This window comes from Staurois parvus, unplaced genomic scaffold (genome assembly GCF_062004578.1).
Source record: "Staurois parvus isolate SC_StPar_1 unplaced genomic scaffold, SC_StPar_1.0 ptg000336l, whole genome shotgun sequence".
NCBI classification, from domain to species: domain Eukaryota; kingdom Metazoa; phylum Chordata; class Amphibia; order Anura; family Ranidae; genus Staurois; species Staurois parvus.
In genome coordinates this window covers 1,997,021-2,010,929 of record NW_028318132.1, presented here as the reverse complement: position 1 = coordinate 2,010,929, position 13,909 = coordinate 1,997,021, and the positions used below count along the sequence as shown (strand labels likewise).

The following is a 13,909-nucleotide window of genomic DNA, read 5'->3' as shown; positions in this document are numbered from 1 at the left end:
GACAGTTCTTGTTGAAACAACACTGTCAAATCTCTCACAAAAGTCCATGAGCAAAAAGGGGGTTTGAGGTAGAACAGCTCATTCTAAAACCTCTGCAGTTGAAAACGATGGAAAATCTTGAGCAAGTTCAGGGCTAACCGGGAACAGTCACTATCCACAGCTGGGGACCACGGAGACTGCATCTAAGTAATGAAGCTCTACTCATGGACTCAAAGAAGAGTTCCAGAGGTTGAGGGCCCTGCCCATAGGACTAGTCCAGCAGCCAGTCCTGGATGGCTCCAGGAGCAAGCAGCCGCCTCAGCCTATTTACCCCCTTCCCTGACCACCAACTGAGCACCCCCCCAAGCTGAGGAATCTCCCTGCCCTGGACTTGGGAAGTTTCTCCACAGAGCTAGGGGAAAGTAGTCAATCCCACAGCCTGTGAAGCAACAACAGACAAGTACAAAACTCACTCTGTGTAAATTTCTCTAGCACCTATGGGAATGAAGCTCAGAACCCTTGCACTGGAGTCCTACATCACAGGCACAATGATGCATGATAGCAGCCTAAAATTCAGATCAGTAGCTTTATGGAAGGAGTTGAAATACATTTTTCTTCCTTTTCCTGTGTTTTTCTCACTGCACTGTGCTCCGAGCATTTTGATGCGTTCTAGTACAATTCTGTGCAGGAAAAAAGCGCCATGTTGTACTTTTTTTTCTGCAACTGAAATGCACTGGAACTGACAACACTGGAGTGAACTATGTCCTTGGAACCCAGGTAACACACTTTCCATGTTTTTAATGCAGAAAGATGCACTGCAGTGCATGTGGTGTGAACTGACCCTGATTAAGGATGGCCATACATTATACAATTTTCTTGAAAATTTTGCTTTAGATTTACCAAAAACCATATAATATGAGGTCAAACCTAAAGAACACTTTCATTGCATCCTATCAGGCAGGCCCTTGCACTACATAGTTGGAAGGTAAATCTAAAGGAAATTGGGCAGAAATTGGACAGAAAATTGTATAATGTATGGCCAGCCTTACTCAAACTGGAGAGTGCAAAATCTGGTGCAGCTGTGCATGGTTGCCAATCAGCTTCTAAGTTCACCTTGTCCAGTTAGAGTGTTACTAAATCCACAACAGTAAGATCAGTCTGTATTTGCAGTAAAGCACGCTTGCTATACTCACTGTGGAACCTAAGGGATTAATCCTCCACATTATGTAAAAAGGATGTTTGGTCCTGTCTTCTCTGATCCTCCCCTTCTTCTACTGTCCCTAATCCATCTGCTGATAGTACAGAGCCTTGGGGGTAAGCTGCACATGCTCAGTTTTAGCTGTGGCATCACACTAATGCTTCTTTGGCTAAGTGTAGGATCTGTTCTTATCAGTCTCCAATAGGGGTGCTCCACTGTCATTCTTGCTTTTCGGCGAGGATGGCTGGCTGTATAGTACCCCTGCTGGTATGATGGGGGCTCTGAAGGTTAGTACCGGCTGAAAGAGAAAGAGAGAGAGAGGAGAGCTCCCTAACCTAGTACTTGGTGGTCAGCTTTGGCTAGCCACAAGGAAAGGGAACCGCAGGCCTTTTGGCTAGGTGGACTATTGCAGGCCATAGACGGGGAGAAAACAAGCCGTTTTTTTGTTAAAAAAATGCAAAAACGGTCGTTCAATCAGCCGTTACCACCATTGGTAAGAAAAAAGTCGGCCGATTTTCATCCCATCTACGGCCTGCAATTATATAGAATATGTAGAAGGAGAAATAGAATATGAATAAGATGAAGAAAAAGTTGCAACATTGTATCTATTTGTATCAATTTCGGATACAGATGTTTCTATTCGGATACAAATAGATACAATGTTGCTATACTTTTAAATGTCAAATAAAATATCGGACTGAAATTCTTTTTCTTTTTCTTCTTATTCATATTCTATTTCTTCTTTTTCTTCTTCATATTCTATTTCTTCCTCTTCTTTATATTGTATTTCTTCTTTTTATTCATATTCTATTTTCTTCTCATTCATATTCTATTTTTTTCCTTTTCTTCTTTTATGTCACTGCTCATGTGCATTTTTTAAATTCGGAAAAAGATCGGCAGATTTGTCCATCGTTGCCACAAAAATCAGCAGAACGACAAATTTGGCAGATTATTTTCCAGCAGGACCGATAATCGAAAAGGGCAAAAATCACTAAAAACAGCCGACTGATTACCGCACTAACGATCCAAAAATCAGATGATTTTTTTTTTCAGCCGATTTTCGGCCATTTTTCATCCCATCTATGGCCCGCATATGTTGGAAACCCTTTGTCCCTGTCAGGAGCCTTGCACCCGGGGGGATCAGAGTAGAGGTCCTACCCCATCGGGGGGGGGGGGGGGGGGGGTTGGGGACAAAAGCACACCATTAAGTGCACGTTTTTGTGTTTTGCACTTGCACGGTTTTTTTTGTTCACTTCCGGGTTCTTGTTTTTTCGCACCTACACGAAACAAAAAGAAGAAAATCACAATAATGCTGCAGCATAGAGGTGAGTATAATTTTTTTTATTGCCATGCTTCTCCTTTAAAAGGTCCATACTGCCATAAAGAGTGTGGTAAGTCCTTTACTGAAGGCCCCACTCTGTCCTAGGGCCCCATTGGTGTGACCACGCGTTTATTTTTTGTGCGTTTTCACATGACATGCATTAGGCAGCCCATTGATTTGAATGCCAGACCTGTGCATTACAAATGTACCAACCCAGCTCCTACAACTTTGTTAGGCTTAGAGCTTTGCGCTTTTTTAGGTGCCATTAATGGAAAGTGCTGATGTGAATAGAAATTCGATTGCTGGGCAAAGCTGCTTCCAAATGTGTAATGCCTCTTTTATCACCATGTAAGCCAGACTGAAGGTTTTCCCTCACTTCCAGGTTTGCACACAGCAAATGGGAAGTCAAATTCTCCCTGAGAAGTTGTGAATGTAAACCATGTCTGTTCCATGACGGAAGTCCATAGCAGAGAGGTGAGGTCGCCCCTCCACACACAGCAGGCTTCAACCCCCCCTTCCCAGCCCCGTCGTTACAGACAGGACGACCCGCTCCTGACACTCCTCCGCTCCTCAGGAGGGGGCGGCGTGCTCGTGCCAGACGAGTGTCCGCGGGCATGTGCGCTGGGTGGAAGGGGCGTGTCCTGTAGTCGGGAGGGGCGGAGTCGTGTCTGTAGCCCGTCCGGGGCTGTGTGTAGCGCCGCTTAGCGTTTCCCAGCCCTGGCCTGCTTTGTGTGTCCCGGGACCTGAGAGAAGGCGAGAGCATCTCCTCCATCGTCTGTGCGCCTCACCCTGACGGTGCGGGACTGGCCCCCCGCCATCATGTCCAAGCGGCTGAAGAGCCCGGAGGTGTGCGCCGACTGCAGCCTGCCGGGTAAGAGGGCGCCTGTCACCTGAGGGGAGAGCACCGGGGAGTGTGGGCGAGCAGACAGCACCGAGGCGGGCGGAAGACATATTGAAGAGGATGTATTGGTGGGAGGAGGCCGGGGATGGTGGGAGCATATCAGAGGCTTGGTGTTCATGGCACGGAGAGGGCTTCCTGTGTATGGAGGACATCACCCCTCTGCTATGTATACGTTTGTCATCTCATTCTCTCCTCTGACTCTACACACCCGGCCCAGCTGCCAGGGCTCCCTGATCAACAATAAAAAGCGAGCTATAGGAATCCTGGTGTGCTGGGTGTATTTCTTCCAGCTGTGTGCCGTCATCCACTGTGACACTTCCCTTTCCTGTAATAAAGACCAGTCACTGCTGCTCTCTCCTTATGCAGGGTGACTGGTCTTGTCTCCGCCCCCTCATGTAGTGGGTGGAGCCTGCTGGGCCCCTCCTACACCTCTGCAAAGGCTGTGTAAAGCACTGCTACATTTAGGCCAGTTCACGCTACAAAAATGTACTCCAGCTACATTTGTGCTTGCAGTTCATACCACTGTGTTCCAGTACAGTTCTGTGCAGAAAACATTCAGCATGTTCTTACTTTTATTATTTCAGGTATTTATATAGCGCCATCAATTTACACAGCGCTTTACATATTGTAAATATATATTACATTCACATCAGTCCCTAACCCTCAAGGAGCATACACTCTAAAGTCTCTAAATTACATTCATATATACACATACTAGGGACAATTTAGACAGGATCCAATTAACCTACCAGCATGTCTTTGGAGTGTGGGAGGAAACCCACACAGTCACAGGGAGAACATGCAAACTCCAGGCAGGTGGTGCCGTGGCTGGGATTCGAACCAACGACCCTAGTACTGCCAGGTGAAAGTGCTAACCATTTAGCCACTGTGCTGCCCAGACTTGCACTGGAAACTGACTAGAACTGCACTGGTGTGCACTAGGGCCATTGGAATACATGGAAAACACTGTGTATGCATTTTTGATGCAGAAAAAGAAGCACACTGGACTGCATCTGGTGTGAACTGGCCCTTAGGACTGGTTCTTGCCACAATTTCTGCCATCCGGATGGGTTTTGCATGTGCATGGTATATGTGGTTTTGGTGTGTTCCAGTGCATTTTTTTCCCTTTCACTTTGACACTTAACATGTTTGTAAAGTCAGTTTGTTAAAAATAAACATATACGTACCTGCTCTGTGTAATAGTATTGCACAGAGCAGCCCTGATCTTCCTCTTCAAGGGTTCCATGCCAGCACTCCTTCTTCTCCCCCCACCGGCACTCCTGGCTAGCCAGCACACCATCGCGCCAACACTCCTGGCTCCCCCCCCACAGCAATTCTGCAATCCTGGCTTCTTCTCTTTTTGATGTGCGACAATAAGAAGCCGCTTTCTATTGTAGCATACCTGCAGGGTTAAAGTGGTTGTAAATCTCAGAAATGAAATATGAACACAGCATATCCCTCTGTGGTATCAACTTGTCTCAATCCAGAGCACTAAGTGTCATTTCTGTCTGCTGCTTCATTCCTCTGCTATCAGCATGATTCACTTCTAACAAGTTTTCCTGACCCCAATAGAAAAATGGTGATGGGGAAGGGCCTCAGCTCTGTTTTTGGGAGCTGTGTGGAAGGGGTGTGTATTTTTTCCCTCCAATCAGCTATCCTCACTGAGCTCTGCAGAGTGTAATTTCTGCTCTCCGCCCCCTTTTTTCTGAAATCTGACAAGTTTTATAAATTCAGCACTTTCAACAGGTGTAGAGAAGACAGGAGATAAACAGGTACAACTTATGTAGGAGGATTTGTGTCATCTCTCTGTATCACTTGAGACCATTCACTTCACTGGTTATATGTAACAGTTTACAACCACTTTATAGGTTAAGTTCACCTTTTAAAAAAAAATAATAAATGCACTTTTTTTTTTTTGCAGGTAAAAAAATATGCATTCATTATATTTGTCTGCAGGAGCCTGGAAAGCATTGCACCAGCAATTAGTAGATTGCTGATGCCATGCAGGTCTCCTGCAGACCTGTCAGTATATCTGCTTGCCCATACGGGATGTACAAGTAAGCAAATATACAGAGAGGAAGAATCAATGAACTAGCACAGCGCTTCACAGCGCCATAGTAGTTCATTGACTACAAGCTGACAGCCACTAAGGCTTTTGGGACTTGTAGTCTCTTATTTTCAGATGACCGTGAATGAGTGATGCAGCTGTGTGGACGAAGCCCCGCACGGCCACCTTTTTTTTTTATTTGACAGCTAGCAAGGGGAAAGAAGATCCCCGCTAGCTGTCAAAGCGGGGGTGGGGGGGAGCTGGGGCCGGTCAAATTGTAACATGTTACATGTTATACCCTGAATATGAGTGTAACATGTTACGAAGGGTGAATTTATCCTTTAATCCTGAGCCCTGCTGCCTGCATCTATAGAGACTGACAGTGGCAATTGGCCCTGCCCTCCACTTCTTTGTCAGGGGGGCCAATGGCCCCCCTGTTTTCAGCAAAACCTGTGAAAGCAGAGGGAAGATGAGAGAGCCGCTATAAATGGGCACAGCACTGGCTCAAGATTGGGCACAGCAACTGTAAGGGGGGTGAGGGGGCAAAAGACATTCTAAAACATTTACCTCTGATGCAGGGAAAGCATTATATATGTTTAGAGTTTACTGCCACTTTAATTCAGCACAATGTGCTTTTTGGGTCATTTACATGTGTTTTGCCACATCCCAGATGTGTTCCAGCTGAAAAATGCAGAAGGTTCTACTTATGTTGACAGCACTGGAGCTGTCCATAGTGGTGTGACCTAGGGCCATTGGAATCCATGGAAAACATTGTGCATGTGTTTTTATTTTTTGTTTTTTTGTTTTTTTTTATGTGTCTTAAAAACGCAGTGGAAAGCATCTGGTGTGAACAGCTGTTACAAGCTTATATCTGGCTTTACAAAGGTGTTTTGATGCTCACAAAGTGGATTTTTAGCCTTTGTGGTTAGTGAGGAATACATTTTAAAGTATAACTAAATGCAATACTTTGTTGTTTTTTTTTGTTTAGTTTTGGATAGAGTGGAGAGAGATTAGAACTCCTGTCAGGTTTTTATTGGTGTCTGTGCCCCCGTTAGGCTAGGTTCATATATGTGCAGTTTGGGAATGCGCACAATTCCAACCCACAGGCAAATCGTGCCACTCTTTTGCAGGTGCATGGGGGGGGGGGGTGCCAATAATTCTTAATGCCCCCCCAGACATCAGAAACCACAGTATGTTTTCAGATGCATGAAATCGCATGGTGCCACATCATGCAGTTCTGTGCAGCTGCGTTTAAGAAAAAAAAAAAGGTCGTGGACAAATGGGTGAAATGAACGGGCTGCATTGTCTAACCTAGACTCAGGGAGATTAAATCTATTTGCATGTTAACATGATCATTGAAAGTGAAAGTTTAAAAATGCAAAACAGAACAGTAATAGAGGGAATATGGAGGGATTTCCTCCCACTTCCTGTTTTGGTTCTTGGACAGGAAGTGAAGGGATGTGTTGTTGGAGTAAAATTTGTTGCAGCGTGCTGTACAAGCCAGTGTCCCTGAAAATGATTAAAGAGTATCTGAGGCCTCATTCGCACAGGTGCTGTTTTTTGATATGCACAAAAAATCGCTGCTCAGAACTTATTGACAGGTGATATACCACATTGTGGATGCCTGTTTTTTGTTTTGGGGATTCCCTGCTGCACATCACCCATGGGTGTCAGACACAGTGACATCACAGTCCCATTCACTTGAATAGGGCGTGGTCCTGTTTGTTTGATTGGGTGCTTTTGAACTGCCTGCCAAAAGTGACATGCTGTATTAAATTTAAGCTGGCCATAGATTGAAATTGGGACCGGATGAATTTTGATCCATGTGTGGCTGCCTCCGCTTGACGGAAATCAATCTGATGATCACCTTCTGTCAAATGAGCTTGTTGGAAAAATGTTCCTGATCAGTGGCTGCAGCCACTGATCAATGTATTCTGACAGCCTAGAGTCCCATTGTCAGAATAAAATGTCTGTGCATGGTGGATTACATTTAGTTTTTTTTTTTTCTTCAGCCCACTAGCTGAAAAACAAAAAAGATAAAACGATCCATCTATGGCCATCCTTAAAGAGTATATCCACTTTTGTTGAGAAAAAACTTTCCCCTCTGAGTGATCTATGTACATTGCAAGGACTTTAACAAACTTTGTTGCAGATTTCTGATTTATCAGTCAGCTGCTGTACCTGCAGGGCACTAATGAGGAAAATTGCATGGTCTGCATTCCTTTAGACAGGATTTCTTGTAGGGAGTATTTTACCAAAAATAACATTTTTGTTGCAGGGGATGCTAAAAATCTGACTTGTTTCTCATTGCAGACTTCAGGAAAAATCAGTAAGCCAATCACACAAAAAGGAAATGTCATTTTCAGGGGGCGTTCTGTACACCATTTGTGTACAGAACACCTCCAGATAGCCATATTGCAGAAAATACATCATTTCAGATTGAAAGGGAAAGGTAATTTTTAATTACATTCAATTACAATATGGCTTGAGTCACAATTGTAAATGCTATATTAGTTTTTTTTTTGTTTTTTTTTTTAGTTTGCTAATTTTTTTCCCACAAAAGTAGAGTTAACCTTTAAGCTAATTTCACCCCAGCTTCAAAAGCCGGCATTTTTGAAATTCCGTGAATGCCTGTCAAAATTGTGTCCATTGCAGCGCTCAGTGTTGTTCACATGGCTGCGTTAGCGTCACATGAAAATTGACGCAATATGTGTTTCACTTTCATTGATGTCAAACTTGTAAACATGCCACAAATGTGCCACATGCCCTTAAGGCATTTTTGTAGGGCATGTGAAATGTGTTTACTAGCCAAGATAGTAATACAAAAGTAGTGAGCTGCAATAAAATGTAGCCATGTTGTATTTTATCAGCATATAGGAGGGAATTGCATGTCACTGTACAGCAGCACAGTGCACCGAGCTACTGTATATTGCCATGAATTAAGTGTCACTTTTGCGGGGGGGAAAGCCATCCAGAACAGACAGCTGCCGCACACTAAACTGCTGTGGTTTACTGTGCGGCAGCTGTCTATCTGTGAACAGACCCTCAATCAACCCAATCTGTGCCTACAACACAGTCAGCAGGGTGCTCATTGTATGGTGGTACTGTGCAAAACTTTGAGTTCCAGTTGAATGTTTATAGGTTTTCTGCATCGTCTTACTATTCTTATTGTTGTGAATGTCCCCAGTAGGGGGGTTGACAGCCTGTCCTGGTGACTTCTGACATCAAGACGGAATTGAAAGGAAGTTGATGACAGCGGAGGAGATTTCCTATCACCTGTGTCTGCAGGACAGGATGTAAAGGAAAATATTCCCATGGGTGTCAGATGCCAGAAAAAAAAATTGATGTTTTATCTATTCCCTACTGTATTTTAACCAAACAAAAAGATACCATTTATCCCCTTTTCACAATATGCCTATTTGCAGGTCAAGCTTTCATTTGTAATAACGTGTACTATGCAGTCCGGGGAGTTTACTATGCCAAAAGCTCCTAAACTCGAGTTTAGGAGCTGCTCGAGTACATGCAGCCTTAGACCCTATGTACATGAGCAGCTCCTAAACTCGAGTTTAGGAGCTTTTGGCATTTTTTTTTTGCCAAAGCTCCTAAACTAAACTCCATAAAAGCCTATGTGTCCATGTACACAGGCTTTTACAGAGTTTAGAAGCTGCCGTGTTTAGGTTAGGTTAAACCTCCCTCTCCTGAACACAGAAGAATTGCGTTCAGGATAGGAACGTTTTGACCACCAACCGACAGAAACCACAAAAACTGCGTTTTCCCGCGGCCGGCGGTCAGGGTAGGCTCATGTACATGCAGCCTTAAGCAATCACATTCAAAATCATGTTAAATAGGAGTCAGTACACACCTGCCATCATTTAAAGTGCCTCTGATTAACCCCAAATAAAGTTCAGCTGTTCTAGTAGGTCTTGCCTGACATTTTCTTAGTCGCATCCTACAGCAAAAGCCATAGTCCACGGAGAGCTTCCAAAGCATCAGCGGGATCTTATTGTTAAAAGATATCAGGAGAAGGGTACAAAAAACTTTCCAAGGCATTAGATATACCATGGAACACAGTGAAGATAGTGATCATCAAGTGGTGCAACAGTGACATTACCAAGAACTGGACGGCCCTCCAAAACTGATGAAATGATGAGAAGAAAACTGGTCTGGAAGGCTGCCAAGAGGCCTACAGCAACATTAAAGGAGCTGCAGGAATATCTGGCAAGTACTGGCTGTGTGGTACATGACAACAATCTCCCGTATTCTTCATATGTCTGGGCTATGGGGTGGAGTGGCAAGACAGAAGCCTTTTCTTACAAAGAAAAATATCCAAGCCCGGCTTACATTTCTGAAGTCTCCCAAAAGCATGTGGGAAAATGTGTTATGGTCTGATGAAACCAAGGTTGAACTTTTTAGCTATAACTCCAAAAGATATGTTTGGCGCAAAAACAACACTGCACATCACCAAAAGAACACCATACCCACAGTGAAGCATGGTGGTGGCAGCATCGTGCTTTGGGGCTGTTTTTCTTCAGCTGGAACTGGGGCTTTAGTCAAGGTAGAGGGAATTATGAACAGTTCCAAATACCAGTCAATATTGACACAAAACCTTCAGGCTTCTGCTAAAAAGCTGAACATGAAGAGGAACTTCATCTTTCAGCATGACAACGACCCAAAGCATACATCCAAATCAACAAAGGAATGGCTTCACCAGAAGAAGATTAAAGTTTTGTAATGGCCCAGCCAGAGCCCAGACCTGAATCTGATCAAAAATCTGTGGGGTGATCTGAAGAGGGCTGTGCACAGGAGATGCCATCGCAATCTGACAGATTTGGAGTGTTTTTGCAAGGAAGAGTTGGCAAATAGACTCATACCCAAAAAGACTGGGTACTGTAATAAAACCAAAAGGTACTTCAACAAAGTATTAGTTTAAGGGTGTGCACACTTATGCAACCATATTATTTTAGTTTTACTTCCCTCCACCTAAAAGATTTCCGTTTGTTGTTCAACTGAGTTTTACAGTTTATAGGTCACATTAAAGGTGGGAAAAAGTTCTGAATTGATTTATCTTTGTCTCATTTTTTTTTTTACATCCCAGAAACCTGACATTTTAACAGGGGTGTGTAGACTTTTTATATCCACTGTATATGTGTGTTTTGGCTTGTCTCCTTGCAAGATAGCAGTCTACTTTTTTACTCGGCCAATCAGAAACATGGTAATTTGCCACTGTCGGAGTTCTCTTTACTAGGTGCCATGCATTGTATCCTATTCATTGCTATATATCGTTCCTAAGCAGTATTCAGCAGATTGTTACTTAACTGCTTAGCATTATTCTTAGAGTCAGATTGCCTTCAGCATTAAATGCCCCGACAGCTTCACTATAAATAAACTTCTAGATAATGAGTGATGGTGCTTTTTTTGTGATTGAATTGTTACCTATTTGATCAGGTACCATACAATGATAGGACCTGATATTGGTGGTTTCGTCAGGACTAATTGTTTGTTTTTAGTTGTTGATCTAATCTTTGAAACAGCTGTATGAGACACAGTTGTCGATATTGTGACCAATTGCAGAGAAAAAGTGTGTAAGATGAAATTAATCTTTCTGTGGTATTTGTTTTGTAGGTTCTATTTAAAGTATTATCTGTCTTGTTTTACCAATAGGGGCTAAGACTTCCATGAATAGCAATATTTGATGCAATTATTTAAAATACAACTTTCCCCATGTATTTTTTTTTCTCCCTATTACCTCTATTGCTGGGTTATCTTCAAAACACATACTCACCACACAGCAAATCCATTGTTGTCCCACTCTAATCCACTGTTTGGATAACGTACAGTGCCACCAATTTGGTACTTTAACTGCCTCCTGCCCGCCATATAAGGAAATGACGGGTGCAAGGCAGTTCTCTCGTTCTGGGAGGAAGTGATATGACGTCCTCCTACTCTAACCACACGTGCGCAGCTCCAGGGGCGCACAGCGCGGCGATCGGTGGTGAGCTGTGTCCCTGAGAAAGAGGCTCTGTCATGTGATCAGCAGTGTCCAATCACAGCTGATCGCATGTAAATAAGGAAATGCCAGTTATTGGCATTTCTCTCCTCACTTGCTGTCACGCTGACAGCTCGTGAGTAGAGGAGAGCTGGTAATCGGCATTACTCAGAGGGGACATGTAAACTGATCATCAGGGCACTGAAGATCAGTGTGCCCTGATGATCAGTGTAGCCCCAGCAGTGCCACCTGTCAGTGCCCATCAATGCCACCTGCCAGTGCCCATCAGTGCCACATCAATGCCACATATCCGTGCACATCAATGCCACATATCAGTGCCAATCTGAGCTACCTTTCAGTGCTGCCTATCAGTGCGCATCAGTGCTGCCTATCAGTGACATATGAGTGCTGCCTTTCAGTGCCCATCAGTGTCACCTACTTTACAAACTTTTATACCAGAAACTAAGAAAAAAACGTTTTTTTTTCAAAATTTATTTGTTTTTGGTTTGTTTAGCAAAACATAAAAAACCCAGAGGTGATTAAATACCACCAAAAGAAAGCTCTATCTGTCTCAAAAAAATTATACAAATTCATATGGGTACAGTGTTGCATGACAGCGTAATTGTCATTCAAATTGTGACAGCGCTGAAAGCTGAAAATTGGCCTGGGCAGGAAGGGGGTAAAAGTGCCCAGTAGGCAAGTGGTTAAAGCTGGCTGCCTTTTCCGGGTTTAGACGGCCATCTGCCAATGATGTGTCTGACCCACCCTCCAGCCTGTGTCCTACAACCCCTTGGGAGGTTTACATGAATTTCCCTGGGAGGACCAGGGACATGTCTTTCTGCCTAGGCCAGACTGGAGGTGGGGGTGGGGATGGGGACAGGGGAAAAATAATATTAAAAAAACAAGAATGAAAGACTTCTGTGGTTGTGGAGGATTTGAACTGAACAAAAATATTTTTGGGAGTTGAGTTTCTCTTTAAATAGTGTATCTGTGGTCTTCAGTAAGATTAGCTCTATAAAGACCCAGCATCTTTTGTTACTGTATGGAATTAATGTTGCATATATAATAAAATTGTTGCAGATGATGGTAATGGCAGGGAGACTTGTACTGTGTAGTAGCTGGTAAATTGTCTTTACTTTGCAGCAAATTCTATCTGTACATGGTACATACACTCCCTGCTGACAGAGGATTCATGTAAATGTCTGCTTAGCATGCACCAGAAATCGTAGTGAGATAGCTGCATCCTGTCTTCCTGTTTTAACACAACTTCTTTTCTTTCTCGTGATTTGAAAGCAATAGACTAAAATTACCAAAATCTTGATTGCTTTGTACAATAAATGTAATAAGAGCAGTATGTAGAATACATAATGCAGTGTTTTGATGTGTTAATGTCCTAAGAGTAGCATCATTATTTTGGTTCATTGTACGTTTCAGGTAAAAAAAAAAAAAAAGAAAATTTGACACAGGCTGTGTCTTGTTGGTCAAGACAGGAAGAGGATTGCAGAAGTGTTTTTTTTTCTTTTTTCTTACTGTTTAATGTGTTTGTACAGTTAGCTTCTGTTTTGCCTTAGAATACTGTTCCTCCATTTCATTCTCTTGCAGTTGTTTCTTCATTATTTTCCCTACTGTAATATCTGGCACCAGTTGGCAATCTCAAGCACATTCTTCGATATCTAATTTAAGACTAGCCTACTGTTTAATGTTTCACTGGTCAGACTTACCAGCTGTTCACACCTATTGGCTTATTTATGGTGCAAATAGTACGCAATAACCCAGAGCTATCAACTAGTATCAGTTCTTAGTCTGCCTGAGATGTGAGATGGTATCTGTCTGATCTGGCCAATTCTTGTGTGTGGGTTCTCAGTGGTACTGGTATGAAACCGTATTTTTATTATTATTATTATTATTATTACTTGAGCCCCTAGGTGGGTTATACCATAATGTGCTAGTATGCACCACATATTAACACTTTATGGCAGACCTAACTATCAAAAGAAAACCTCCAGTGCTGCATTGTCTCCACTTCTGCTAGTCCTGGGCTCTTCCATCTTCACCCAGTCTTCCATCCGGTTTCCGTCTCTTCAGCCGCTTGAATAGCAGGGCTGTAATGGGGTTGTTTCTGCTTATGCACATGGGAATCACATCACAAAGTCAAAGATGGGTGCTGTAAATGTACGTGCAGCTGCGCATGTGTTGCTCAGTGTACATGAGAGCTGACAGGCAGGAGGAAGAATTTATGACAAAAGAGACTTGTAAAAACCCTGCCTGTCAGCAACTTTTAAAAAGCAAGTTTAAAGTGACACTAAAGTTTTTTTTTGGGTTTTTTTTTTAGTTTTTTTTTTTTTTATAACAAACATGTCTATACTTACCTGTTCTGTGCAGTGATTTTGCACAGAGCAGCCCTGATCCTCTTCTTTTCGGGTCCTCTCTGGTGCTCCTCCTCCTTGAGCAGTGCCCCCAGGGAAAGCCGCTTGCCC

At 43.2% G+C, this 13,909-nt stretch overlaps 1 protein-coding gene across 4 annotated transcripts in view; it reads left to right on the top strand.

Moving 5' to 3' along the window:
- The first annotated feature begins 3,127 nt into the window (after positions 1-3,127).
- The window catches only part of GIT2 (GIT ArfGAP 2), a 134,115-nt gene continuing 123,333 nt past the window's right edge, over positions 3,128-13,909 (top strand). For 2 of the 4 annotated variants that reach the window (XM_089684104.1, XM_089684103.1), the window contains exon 1: positions 3,129-3,369. In XM_089684104.1, coding sequence (XP_089540230.1) covers positions 3,318-3,369 — 52 coding nt within the window. In that variant the 5' untranslated portion in view covers positions 3,129-3,317. Of the gene's footprint in view, positions 3,370-13,909 lie in introns of all 4 variants that reach the window. The other 2 variants (XM_089684106.1, XM_089684105.1) reach the window with 2 other exon arrangements.